Source organism: Myotis yumanensis, unplaced genomic scaffold (assembly GCF_028538775.1).
Source record: "Myotis yumanensis isolate MYYU_CA2020_CCGP unplaced genomic scaffold, mMyoYum1.0.hap1 SCAF_15, whole genome shotgun sequence".
Classification (NCBI taxonomy): domain Eukaryota; kingdom Metazoa; phylum Chordata; class Mammalia; order Chiroptera; family Vespertilionidae; genus Myotis; species Myotis yumanensis.
Genome location: NW_027223766.1, coordinates 49,820,789 through 49,834,893, shown reverse-complemented (window position 1 = coordinate 49,834,893; position 14,105 = coordinate 49,820,789). Strand labels below are relative to the sequence as shown.

The 14,105-nt window shown below is 48.0% G+C and overlaps 1 protein-coding gene across 3 annotated transcripts in view; it reads left to right on the top strand.

Annotated features, from left to right (window-relative positions):
• ADCY8 (adenylate cyclase 8) overlaps positions 1–14,105 on the top strand; it is a 136,616-nt gene that overhangs the window by 92,899 nt on the left and 29,612 nt on the right. For 2 of the 3 annotated variants that reach the window (XM_070392349.1, XM_070392347.1), the window contains 3 exons: positions 5,782–5,882; positions 10,126–10,327; positions 12,397–12,486. In XM_070392349.1, coding sequence (XP_070248450.1) covers positions 5,782–5,882; positions 10,126–10,327; positions 12,397–12,486 — 393 coding nt within the window. The remainder of the gene's footprint in view (positions 1–5,781; positions 5,883–10,125; positions 10,328–12,396; positions 12,487–14,105) is intronic. The other variant, XM_070392348.1, reaches the window with a different exon arrangement.

The window sequence follows — 14,105 nt, the reverse complement described above, 5'->3', positions numbered from 1 at the left end:
CTTTCTTAGAATTCCTAAAAATGAGAGCAACAGAATGCACATTTCTAAATATTCTATGTGCATTCTGAAATTGCCCCCCAAAATGTGCCTGTTCTTTTTAAAAATCACCAACTTGATAAGAGACAAGCAGCATCTTCCTGTCATGTTTTAAAATTATTGAGGTTGATGTCTTTCTGTATATGTTTTCTTAAAATATAGTTTTTAAATATGTTTTTATTGATTTCAGAGAGAGGAAGGGAGAGAGATAGAAGCATCAACGATGACAAAGAATCATCAACTGACTGCCTCTGTACACGCCCAGCTGGGGATTGAGCCTGCAACCCAGGCATGTGCCCTAACCAGGAATCAAACCGGGACCTCCTGGTTCATGGGTCAACAGACACTCAACCACTGAGACACACTGGCTGGACTGTATTTTTTTTATGTTTTGGTCTTTATATTTCTTCTTTTGTGATCTGCACATCTGTCTTAACTGCCATCTTTCAGTGTGCTCAACTCTGTCTTACTGATTTGCAAGTATTCTTTATATAGTGAAGAACTTAACCCCAGAACACTTAGAAGAAGGTGATGTTTCTCAGTCTCTGGTCCTTATTACTCTTCTAGGACAAGGCTCTGAATGAAGCTTAGGATGAGGAAGATGATTAATTATTACTTAAAACCAACCCCAAACCTTTAGTGCCTTAAGAGAGCTTACTATCATAGAAACACGTATTTGGAGTGACTTCATTCAACTTAGCGTTGAATTCTGTTGTCCTGAGTCCCTGGCCACCTTTCTCTGTCCTGGGCTGCACATTAGGACTTGGGCTGGTCACTTCATCCTGCCCTCTGAGGAACACGGGACTAGCTGTCTCTCCCATGGCCTCCCCAGGCTTGGGGATCGGACCAGTCAAGGAAGGAAGAGTTCCTCCTGCCAAGGATGGGAGGTTTGGGGGAGGGGGAGCTGGAAGAGTGATGGGTTGGAAGCTTTATAAAGTTCTGCTTGGGATTCTCCTATGTCAGTCAACCATCCTTCCATCTGCCTCCCCACCCCCCACCCCCCCACACACACACTACTACCCTACCCCCAAGGCAGAGCACAGCATAAGGAAATATATTGCCATTAAGGATCTTCTTTTATCCCTGGGGTGAGATCCTTCCAGCCTCACACTTCTGGGGCTCTCCATCTTATACATGTTAATGTGTTTCTTTGTGAGTCTACCAAACATGAGGAAATCTATGTTTGTGCAAAAGCGAGGTTACTCAGAAAGATGTATGCCGTGAGAGATTTCCTCAGGCGCACCTGTCACTCATAGAACCGCTCTGGTAACGACTCTGGCTAGACACTAGACACTAAGCTAGGGAAGACAGTCTATTTCAAAATACGAAATTATTCCTTTGCATTTTTATTGCAATTATGCCTTTTACCCAAATGGTCCGATTTAAGGAGGTTCTAGCCATTGCCGCACTGCAGTAATGTGTGAATTCACAATAGAATGAGGTTAACTTCCTTCATTTACTCATGAAAAATGAGCGGATTGTCCCTGTTGAGATTCTTCTTTAATTTAACAAACATATTAATTTATGCTAATGAAAGACATACTAGGAAATTATCTCTAGCAAACTAGATTTATCCAAAGATGAAATGGGTTCTCAAGTGAGTGGTTGATTTCCCCTATCATTGGAAATATGCAGGCAGGAGCTAATGGCTCATTTCTGTGAGATTTTACTGAGTGAAATCGGCATTAAGAAGGGTTAGACCAAGGCAACAAATACAATCCACTCCACCCATAAAATTCTGTAAGCTCACACGCACACTTGCACAAAAGTATGGCTGCAGGTGGCACCATTAACGAGATAACTGCTTTGGCTAGAAGCAACCCTACATCTTGTGGAGTTGTAAGTATTCTTTATCTCCTAGGCCTGTGGTCAGCAAACTGCGGCTTGCGAGCCACATGCGGCTCTTTGGCCCCTTCAGTGTGGCTCTTCCACAAAATACCGGCTCTTCCACAAAATACCGACTTCTGCGCATGGGCCACGAAGTTTCAATCACACTGTACGTGCGTGCCCGCATGTGGTATTTTGTGGAAGAGCCACACTGAAGGGGCCAACGAGCCGCATGTGGCTCGCAAGCCACGGTTTGCCGACCACGGTCCTAAGCGAAGGGGAGAACCTAGGCATGGAGGGTGATTTTCCTCCCACACACCTACGAAGATTTCCTGGGTTGTCTTAGACACAGAAGCACAGAAGACTAGAAACTCTGTCCATCACCTCTGTAGGTTGGCTCCCCTGGCCATCCCTCTGTGGGTAAAGAATCCAGACGGGCTTTTCCTTGTGTGATCAAACCTGTGTTCCTGGCTTCCTTGTGACAGATCCATGAACCCATAGATCCTCAAGGCTCTGATGTCATCTCTGAAGATGCCTTCTAAGAGCATCCATGGCCAACATCCCCAACATCCCCTCTTACTTCCTTGGAAGGGAACCCTATTGTCAATCCGATCAAGTCAGAAACTTTCATAAACCACATCACTGAAATATGTCACGATACAGTATTGTGTGCCCAGTGAAGAAAATGACCTGTCCTTGAAAATAGCAAGATAGCAGCAGGTGGAGCAGCCAAGGAGACCTCAGGCTGGGGAACAAACTCTCAGGATTCCCTACTTATAATCGTAAAGTCCTGGTTGAGTTACTGAATTATCCTAACCCTCAATTTCATTATCTGCAAAATGGGCATATGATAAATAGGATCTCCCTCAAAGTGTTGTCATAATTAAATGAGGTAATCCATGTAAAGCATGTAGCATAGTGCCTCCTTGCAGTGGGTGCATAATGCATGAATAAACAATAGAACAGAGGTTAAATTCCCTAATTATCAATTGTTATCACTCAAACTTTTCATATTACATTTTGGCCAGTTCCTGAAAACCCTAAAGATTCTAAAATAATAATCAAATTCTAATCTATGCTCTCCAAGGAAGCCGTTGTAATTGATGCCAGGTGCCATGCTCTTTTAATTGGTCTGAACCCCATTTACAACTGGCTCAGGTACTGCTCACAGGGAGACACTGACAGGGGAAATCTGGAGGCAAAGTAAGTCTTCCCACTTTGTCTTCCCCAGCTTGCCATGGCAGAAAATGAAAAACGTAAGATCTGATGCAACTGTAGATTGGACGCATGATGATCATGTAACATTTTGAAAGTCATCAGTAAGAAAAATTTAAAGGAGTCAGAGACTCAGGCATGGTATCTATAAGGACCGCTCATGGGGAGAATGGGCCAATAATGGAAAGAACGCTTTGCAAAGGAGTGAGCTCTCAGGCACCGGGAGTGTTCAAGTTGAGGGTGTTCCAGGCCCTAGGATATCCTGCCCCAGCTCAGAGAAGAGACGCCCACTTCCTCCACCAAAGCAGAGAAGGTCACCTGGCGATATCAGTAGGCATTTGAGTCCATATCAGGGGTGTTATGGAAAGGATTCCTGAAGGCAGAGGCCCATTACAACTCCAAGATGCTGTGACAGTGATAGTAATGAGTTAATGACAATGACAATGATGATGATGATAATGGTGAAGATGAGGAAAAGGAGGAAGAGAGGAATTAAGTACACTAAAAAGTATTGTTTTAAAATTTTCAAGATCAAATCTATATAGCCAAACCAGTTTGAAATTAATCAGTCAGCCAACAAAGAATAATTCCATCTTGTGCAATTCGTTGTTAAGAGGAATTGAGACATGTATCTTCCTTTGAATTAACTGCTCTGTGGCTAACTCCTTTATTTTCAAGCTGGTGTGTGTGGGTCTCTATGATTGTGCCCCTTTCATTGAAAGCACTTCTGTGATTATTAGTAGCATGGATTTTCTATGGCGTTGCCAGGAGTCACGATGGCTTACAGCGATTCTTCGGAGCATGTTCTGGTTCTCTCTGGATACCAAGCAAGCTATCCGAACGTGGACCGAGGCCTGAGGTCTAGGGAGTGAAAAAGCACTGCCCAGCCCCCTCTGAGCAGTGAGCTCCACGGAGCTCACCAGCTGCAGACCACTGCCCTCCCTGAATCTTAGCCGTGACAATGAGCAGCAAGTTTGATCTGAAACCCAGACCACACCAAGAAGCAGGCAGGAGAACAAAAATCATGTAACTGTTGGCTATGACTACCGTACCACCAAGAGGTATGACCACCAAGAGAAGGTGATGGTCACCTCTCTGTTGGGGACAGAGACTGAGCTCACAACAGTGAGAGCTCGATGTCCTGGCTTCCTTCATAAAGCAACTCTGTGAAATTCAAATCAGGGGTTACAAGGTTCTAAAGCCAGGCTTAGCTTCCAGCCCCCTCCCTCTGCTGCCCCTCCCACCCCCCCACCCCCACCCCCCGCTGAACATGATCTGTATGCTGTGTGATCCATGGCAAGTTACTAGACCTCTCTGGCATGAAAGTACTAGTAAAAGGAGAAGCTTGGTTTAGGCCAATTCCAAGGTCTTTTTCTGTTTTAAAAACTCCTTTCCACCCTAAGCGGTTTGGCTCAGTGGATAGAGTGTCGGCCTGTGGACTGAAGGGTCCCAGGTTCGATTCTGGTCAAGGGCATGTACCTTGGTTGCGGGCACATCCCCAGTCCCTCTCCCTTCCTCTCTGTAAAAAAATCAATAAAACATATTTTTTTTAAAAAAAAAAAACAAAACTAAACAAAACAAACTCCTTCCCTCTGTCTGAGGGGACTGGATTATTCTTCCATTTAATGACTCCAAGGTGAATCTGGAAACAAGGCAGAACTCGGCCATTGAGCGCCAACCTTCCAGAAGCTTTTAAGGCTGGGTAATGAGATTACCGAGTTCTCTGGATAATCAAAATCAAGTCAGCGCTGTTCCCCAGGGCTGCCTGCAGCAGACACAAGAGGGCATCCAACTTACGGGTCCATCAGTCTTGGTTTCTCTCGCGTGAAATGAAAGGGCTGCCCTTTTTCCATTTAAATGTAAGTTAATTTTTAAAAAAACGGATCCTCAATGCAATTTTTTTTAAGAAAAGAAAAAAAATGACAAGAAAGTTATAAGCCAAAATGTTAATAAGTGCTATTTCTGGGGTACTGAAAGTGTAAGTATTTTTGTGCATATGTTTTTCTATATTTTCCAACACTGGTTAATTGTATAATTACTCTGCAATCAAGAAAAAAAAGATTACTTTTAGAAACCAATAAACTATCAAAGCTACTATTGAAAAAAAATTTTTTTTAATAAGGAAGTTGCAAAGGATTGAAAAAAATAAAGGGCTGTCTTTGCTGGGGGTCTCTGAGGCTACTTTCTGTTTTAAGAGCCTGTGGATTTATTTTATGAAATAGTTTTATGAAAAATGAGGCAGAAAGACTCTCTCTGGGTAACACATTTCCCCTGGGTCCCCAAACCAAACAAGAAATCGAGCAAGATCCTTAAGGGACTTAAGTTTGCTCATGAAGAAAGTCAGTGTGAATTTGATTTGCTAAATATATGGGTGTGTGCTCTTCTGTTTTGTTAAAATGATGCTAGTTCAGTGGGAGAAGAAAGGGATGAGCTCAAGCCAAGTCCCCCTTCCAGGCCCTGTGCCTGGGAAGGGAATTTATTTCCTCCTGGGCTCTCAGGGAGAGGCTGGGGGGAGGGGGGAGACAATCCTCCGTGAAGGGTTTCCTAAGAGATGGATTCCTCTTAATTTAAAAAAAAAAATCTTTATTTGCTTTGTCTCTTCTTGCTGTTTCCCCCGCCCCAACTCCAAACACTGGTGAAACTGAACTCTTGCAAACACCCAACTGTGCTAGAAAGTAATTTCTCCTTCTTTTTTGATCACAGTATTCTCAAATGAGGGACGAAGTGTTCAAGTCAAACTTGGTGTGTGCGTTCATCGTTCTTCTGTTTATCACGGCAATACAGAGCTTGCTTCCTTCTTCAAGGTAAATGCGCAAGGACACAGTGGGCAGGGGAGAGCTCTTCGCGAGCCGATGGTCCCTGGCCTGGGCCAGCCAGCCGACCTTTGCAAGGGGTCAGAATTTAAAATCCCGGGATCCAGGACACATGGGTGGCAATATCAGTGTCTCTTCTGTGGTCTTCCTCAGCTTATAAGCTCATCCTTCTGCCTCTGGCCTTCCCCCGATCTTAACAAACACAAGGACCAAAATCCAAGTAGAACTCCCTCTTATGTGACATCACCCATGAAGGCAGCAAGTGAGTATAACAGCTCGATCGGTTTTCTCATCTATAAAAGGGGAATAACAGTGCCAACGTCCCAGGGTTGATGTCCGAACTTAATGAGCCATTTGATCAATTCTGGCCCCATTCCCCCTTCTGGGCCATAGTTTCCATCCATTGAAGTGGCTAAGAATGCCTTCCTCACAGGGTTGCTAATAGGATCAAGAGAGCCTTGGCCTCCTAGGCTCTTTGCAGGTTCTAAAGGGTGTGCGAATGTCACGGATCAGTACCACCTGGATCTCTGTTTCCCACTGCACCACAACAGTTATAGGATGTCCACTCATCCCCACCGATGCCTGCCTCCCCAGCAAACATCCAATCGTGATACTAACCCAGGCCTGTTTACAGACTGCAGAGAGCAATTAGAGCACGGTGTCTGGGAAGGATTTGGACAGAGCTGTTTGCATATCCCTTGTCATTCCTTTTCAGACTCAGTTTCAGAAATTAAAGGTTTCCTCACCTCTTCCGTACACCACCTATGCAAAAGCAAACTCGGGGCCCCTGGGTGCCTGAGGAGCTCTATGATTAGATAAAAATTACACCCTGGCGTTACCATGTTTTTGTGCAGAAATGAATGGATGCTGAGGAGCTGTGGCAGGGACCTCCAGAGGCATTTAACATGCAATGCTAGTGCCTCGAGTAGGAAGCCTGTCTTGTCACTAATCCTCTTCCCATAGATCCTGAAACCGCCTTTGGTTTCCTGAATTTCACCACAGAGACACAGAATAACCTTTCTTTGAGTTCTTATGTGCAAACCATTTCACTGCGTGACTACTTTAGCAGCTGAACCTCCTTTAAGAGGTGAGCTTAAAAAACCCCAGTTTTGCACCTTGAAAACTTATACCCAGAAGAGTGAGTTACCTTGCCTAAGGCTTAGCTCTTGCTGCGGGACCATATACCTGCCTCTCACCTCCTGTCTTAGTCGGTTCAGGCTGTTATTTTTTAAAATGCCACAGAATGGGCAGCTTATAAACACTAGAAATTTGTCTCTTACAATCTGGAGGCTGGAAGTCCAAGGTCAAGTGCTGTGCTGGCTGATCCAGTGTCTGGTGCAGTCTCTCTTCCTGGTTCACTCAGAGCTATCTGCATCTTCCACACGCTCCTGGCAGAAGGGACGAGGGAGCTCTCCTTTTAAGGGCATTAACCCCATCGCTGAGGGCTCCACCTTCATGACCTAATCACCTCTCAAAGGCCTCAACTTAAACACCATCACATTGGGCTACAGGATTCAACATACCAACTTTGGGGAACACAAACACCTCCCTTTCCTTTATTCAGCAAGCCCAGCAGGAAGTGCTGATGGCTTACAACTCTGTTAGGGACTCACTCAGGTGGTTCTCTAGGCAAATACAGCTGCACAGCCCTCCAGTACACCTGACACCCCACCAAAGTATACACGAAAGCACAATAGCTATGTGGGCAACAAAGCATCTGCTTCATAAAGTTCCAAGACAGCGCTGGCTTTGCTGAAGCAGAGCGATGGTAAAAGCTGGAACACAGAATGTGGTTACAATCAGGAGAGGAGAGCACGCGGTGTTTGCTCCGAATCTCTCAGCTCGATCTCTGCCTCTCCATTCTCCCCTCCAACTCCAGTGTGGGGTCTCCCTGCTGTGATGGTGGGAAAGGTCAATGCAAGGCACCCCCGCCCACCCACCCCAATGCCAATGAATGAAGGGGATGGGACTTCCTGGGGTGACCTGAGCTCCCTGCCTGGGGAGAGATGGCAAAGAGAAGAGATGACCAGACTTCTTCCCACAGGGGAGGTCAAGGCTGTGGCTTCCGGGCCCTCCCAGTGGGTCTAGGTCACAGTGGTCGGCAAACTGTGGCTCGAGAGCCACATGCGGCTCTTTGGCCCCTTGAGTGTGGCTCTTCCTAAGCCTTAGGAGTACCCTAATTAAGTTAATAACAATGTACCTACCTAGATAGTTTAAGTTTAAAAAATTTGGCTCTCAAAAGAAATTTCAATCGTTGTACTGTTGATATTTGGCTCTGTTGACTAATGAGTTTGCCGACCACTGGTCTAGGAGGAGGAGGGGACATGCGTCTGAATTCGCAGGCACACTGACATTTCACAGCGACCTTGTCTTTCAGGAGGAAGGAGGAGGCAGCAGGGGGGTAGCCAGAGGGGCAGCAGGGTGGGTGGAACTCTTCCCCTTAGGGCTGGGGAGGGGAGCAACAGCCTCGGCTCCCCACTGGAAGCTCCCTCAGTGAGTGTTTATTGAGCACCGTCCATGTTCTCAGCCCTATGCCAGGGGTCGGGGAAGAATCCAGAGAAAAGCTGAAGCTTAGAGGCCGCACAGGCGTTCCCCCAGGAGAGGGAGCCCCAGGGCCCTGGGGGAAAGAGGGCCTGGGCTTCACTGTTGCCTATGGATGGGAAGGGGAGGGGCAGAGAGATGAGAGACAGAGGGGAAAGGCAGCCCACAGAGATTTCAGATGCTGGCAGCTGGAGGCCACAGAACCGGGCAGCTCTCTAACCACCTTTGCCTGGTTGGCTTAACACAAGATGTTCATATTCTCCGTGGCTGCCTCACATGATGAGACACAATAGCCTTGGACGTCCTCTCTCCTGGGATGGCCTGACACAGCGATCCGCCAGCTTTCTCCTTCATCGCCTCCCCCTGGGGCCCAGGACGAATGGTGTGTTACCAGCGGGTTTGGGGGGAATTTCCCATCTGCCTGGAGCCCTCTGGGAACCCACTGCCGCAAAGACCTTCCATTCTTACCTAAAACTCCTGCAGATTCCCTGCCAGAGTAGTCCAAATATCAAAACTGTGCCGTATTTTAAAAGAATGAAAAGAACAAAACCTCCCACAGGGAGAGCTGGGCTGGAGCAACACTTCCCAGCCTCTCTGATGCTGGCCGGGCAGAGGCAGCTGAGGTCTGGCTACTCCCTCCTCGCAAAGGCCTTAACCCCGGTTGTCATGATGCCCTGTACCCCCACTACCCTGCCATTTGGACCACATTCCCTAAGTTGCCTTTGCCACGGAGAGGAAGCAGTCAAAGACACCTCCAGAGATGGGGTTTTAGATAAACTGAGTCGCTAGGAGCAGCCTGACACCCAGCAGAGGTACCCACTAGACAGGAACTACCATGGCAAGAGCTTTGGTGAGAGCTTGAGCTCAGGATGTAGAGTTGGGAGTAATGTTGAAGCCTTGGGCAAGGATGTATTCACGTCTCAAGGATTGTACTCACATCTCAACTGTATCCTCACCCATGTACTACATGGCACACAGCACATGCCATGCAAACCTTGGTGATCACTCACCAAGCTGAGCAACTTGGACCAGGTGCCAGGTTCGGTTCTTGGCATCAGAGCAGATGGAGAGGGAACGTGTTTTATAAAACCCGCCTTGAAGGGGAAAGGGCGTGTGGGTCCCTCCCACAGCCAGAGTTGTGAGATAAGATCCCAGTGTCCTGTTGCCTTGGCAGCCACTGGCCTAATGAGAAAGATGAATAACAAAGGAAGTGCAGAAATCGAGCAGCAGTGTGACATCAAGCCAAATGGTTGATGTTCATTGCAAAGTTTCTCAATCAAAACAATATGCTAAGAACAGATAATATAAGCCCAACTGGCATGACTTAGTGGCTGAGCGCTGACCTATGAACCAGGAAGTCAGGGTTGGATTCCTGGTCAGGGCACATGCCCGGGTTACCGGCTCAATCCCCAGTGTGGGGGTGTGCAGGAGGCAGCTAATTAATGATTCTCTCTCATCACTGATGTTTCTATCTCTTCCTATCTCTCTGAAATCAATGAAAATATATTTTTTAAAAAGAATGGATACAATAAATGTTTCCTGCCATAACCTGTTTCTAAAAACAAGTAGAGATTTAGAGGAATTATTGGAACCAAGGGTGGGAAGGACATTCATGGATGTGACTGACAGCATCACCCAGCCAATGGGAAATAAGAGGATGGAAACCACATGACCCAGCTGTGTTTCCCTGCAGGGCTATGCCAATGGCCATCCAATTCTCCATCCTGATCATGCTGCATGCGGCTCTGGTCCTCATCACCACGGCGGAGGATTACAAGTGTTTACCACTCATCCTGCGGAAGACTTGCTGCTGGATCAACGAGACCTATTTGGCCCGGAACGTCATCATCTTCGCATCCATCCTGATCAATTTCCTGGGCGCCATCCTCAATATCGTAAGCATCCCAGGCCTGCCCTCCCTCCAGTGTCCGGGATGCTCTCGGGGGCCCAGGGTTTGTGGAGCTGCTGCAGCGTCTTGCGTTGCCTCCCTCCACACCAGTTACCTTCGTGCCTGGTCCAGCCCCAAGCTTAGGGACAGAGCACATGGTGCGGCTACTGCCAGAACCAGGCATTTCACTGGGCAGTTCCAGTGGGAGAAGTTTTGTGCTGCAAAGGCCTCCAGCCTCCCTGCAGTTCCTGCCCTGTCACTGGCTACTCCACGGCAGTGGTCAGTCAGGCACCGTGTAGGAAGTACCCCCTGCTGTGTGCCATGCACTGAAGGAGGAGCCGTGCACAGTGCGGTTTTCGTATTTAATCCTCACTAAACCCCGTGAGGTAAGTCTCATTATCCCCACTTTATGGCTGAGGAAACTGAGGCTCAGAGACATGAAATAACTTGTTAATACGGTCTGTCTGACTCCATGACTCATGCTCATTCTCATCTGCTGACTGGTATCTCTGGGGGTGGGAGCGGAGCCATGGGGATCAGTAGCTGTCGTTTACTGAGCATCCACTGTGGGCTGCAGGTAGGTATTACCGTTCCCACCTAATGGATGAGGAAACCGCATCTCAGGAAGGTTAAGCATCTTGCCTGTGGTTTTCTAAAAGCTACTGGATGTGACACATCGAACTCCAGTGAATCTCCAACTGCCATATTTATCATTGTTTTTAGTTTGGTGACCCATGTGTCAATGATTTCATTTTCTCAGGAGAATGGTAACGATAGCTGTAAGCGTTGTCTGTGTAAATACAAGCTGCCTGCGTTGTCTATGACTTAGGGACCGAGCGGAGGGTAGGAGTGGTTTGTCTGATCCCAGGGTTTGAACTTGGCATGTGGAGAGAGGCTAGTGGAGGTGTCATCTGGTGGCTGAAACCATCACCAGGCCCCTTGAGTCTGAGGAGGGCATCCATGAGTTCAGGCGTGGATACACCTGCTTTAAGATTTTAAGATGAGCTGGGGGAAATGAATAGGCGAGGAGGAGACAGAGGAATGAGGAAAATGAGTACAAGATTATATGACCTGAAATGTATTGTGCAAGTTGGCCTAGTATTTACTTAGAGTCTATGCTGCTCAAGCTCTACGGCCGGCCTTGAAGTAAAGGACTCAATGGGATAAAGAAAAGGGGAATCATAGTCTAATTAAATCCAGCGTCACATGAGTATTTGATGTGAGATTGTGGTACTTGAAGGTGGACGTGCATAGGACCATTGATCACACCATGCAGAGTTGTAGCTGGGACCTTAGTCTTGACAAATCAGATACCTCTGGGGTGCAGAATTGGACAATCAGTCCAGAGACTCAAGGTCAGGGTTACCCTTGGGGCCAGCCATGCCACAGTGGTGTGGGTGGAGGTTCTGAGGCGTTGGAGTCAGATAGACCTGCGTTCAAATCTAAGCTCCACCGCTTATCAGCTCGGTGACCCTGGACAAGTTACTTTCCTTCTCAGAGTTTCCTATTTTTCAGTTGTAAATGGGGATAAGAAGAGCAGCAGCATCACACGGGGATTGTGAGGGAGATTTTGTACAAAGTGTCTGGCACAGAGGAGGTATTCAGCCAATGGGAGCTGTTCTTTTCTGAGCGCCATGAACATCACCTGCAAAATGTCTGGGCTCCGAATTTCCCACCACCCCGGTGCTGAGAGTCTGTACGGAACATGTGCCCCTCGGGTCCCAGCTGCTGAGGTGGAGACAGGCTGTGAGCACACCCGGGCCTCCTGCCATCCAGCTGCTCTCTTCTGAGCCCCGGGCACACTCCGGTGACCCTCCGTGATGGGGCCACAGAGCAGTCTTCCCCGCTGTCCTCACTGGGTTGCCAATGCCCTGAGCCAGTGCCTTCTGTAAAGTGAAAGAGAAGACCCCGCTGGCACTGCCAGGCACAGTGATGCCCCTCGGGCCTGGTCCGCCCCAGGCTCTTGCTGAAGCCCAGCGCCCATAGCACAGGACGCCTTTTCCAGCACTCACACTGACTTTGTTGTTCCTGTGTTTTTTGTTTTTTTGTTGTTCTTTTTTTTTTTTTAATCCGCAGCTGTGGTGTGATTTTGACAAGTCGATACCCTTGAAGAACCTGACTTTCAATTCCTCAGCTGTGTTTACAGATATCTGCTCCTACCCAGAGGTATTTATTCACAAGCCCCCTGGGCAAGACCTGGGCCTAGACATCTCCACCAGCTCCAACCAAGCAGGACTGGGGAAGGGCCTCCAAGGGCACCCGGAGGCCTGTTTCCTTCTTCTGCCTCTTCCTCCTTCTTTGTCCTTCTTCCCCTTCTCTGCCTTCCCTTCTCTCCTTGTCTCCTCTGCTGTCCCCTTTCTCTTCCTGCTCCCTCCTCTGCCTCTTTCCCATTGCTGCCCTTTCCCCATGTCTCTCTTCCTCTTCCTTCTCCTCCATGTCTTCCCTCTTCACCTTTCCCTCTACTCATTTCTCTCTTCCCCTCTGTCTCCTCCTCCCCTATTCATTTCCACCAACTCATCTTAAGATCCTAAAGCAGAGGTGCCCGGTCATTAATAGAAGACAGAGCACAGAGTTATTGCTCAAAGGGTGTTTGTGGTATTGGAAAAGGAAAGCTGGAAAGATGGATGGATGGATGGATGGAAGGAAGGAAGGAAGGAAGGAAGGAAGGAAGGAAGGAAGGAAGGAAGGGAGATAGAAGGAAAGGAGCAGAGAAGGTAGGGAAAAAAGGAAGGAAGGAAGGAAGGAAGGAAGGAAGGAAGGAAGGGAGGGAGGGAGGGAGGGAGGGAGGGAGGGAGGGAGGAAGAAGGAAAGAAGGGAGGGAGGGAGAAGAAAGGAAGGAATAAAGGGAAGGGGAGGAAAGAAGGAACAAAGGAAGGAAGGGAGGGAGGGAGGGAGGGAGGGAGGGAGGGAGGGAGGAAGGAAGGAAGGAAGGAAGGAAGGAAGGAAGGAAGGAAGGAAGGAAGGAAGGGAGAGAGGAAGAAGGAGCTAGTGATTCACAAAAGCAGAACACAACTAAACTTAAATAAAAGTGGTGTAGACAGTGCATGGAGGTGCAGACAGGGTCAGGAGGTGTCCCGACATCACACCCACCATCGTAATATAAGTCTGACCCTCTCTTGGTGACAGAACCACTGGTGTGGTCCTGGGTATCAGGGTCAACCTACGGGGCCGGGCAAAGTACAAGCTTAGGCTCCACTAGTCATAGCCTAGACCTTTACACGTTAGGACACAAGTCCTGGGCCGAGAGGGAGGATAGCTGGGAGTCCCAGCAGAGCCCAGCCAATGCCATACTCTCAGGACGCTAAGTGGACTCTTGTTCTCTCAGACTCTCTCCACTATGTGGGTGGGGGAAAGGCTCTCTGTGTCTCACCTAGGCCCCAGAATGGGTGTGAGAAATGTCTACAAAGGAGAGAATGCCTCGCCCCGGTCCCCAGGTGCAGAGCACCTATCTACTTGATATGCAGAACATCATTGAGTCAAGATGTCTGGGGTAGAGGCTGTGACCATCTCCACTTTATAGATAATGAAACGAAAGCTTAGAAAGTACCTTGCTCAGTGCCAATCCTGCCTGACTCCCATTCTTCCTCACTCTTTTCCGTCCTTCCTTCTTTTCATCCTTCTCTTCCTATCTGTTAACAAGACTCGCTACTGCAATGCAAACCATGCCTGGCATATCCTGAGCCCATACGTCTGAACCCAGGCTCAAACCCTAGGGAAGAACTAGGCTCATGTTAAGGAAGTTCAGGGCTGCACAGGACAGACCACGTGCTCTGGGACTCCCTCCA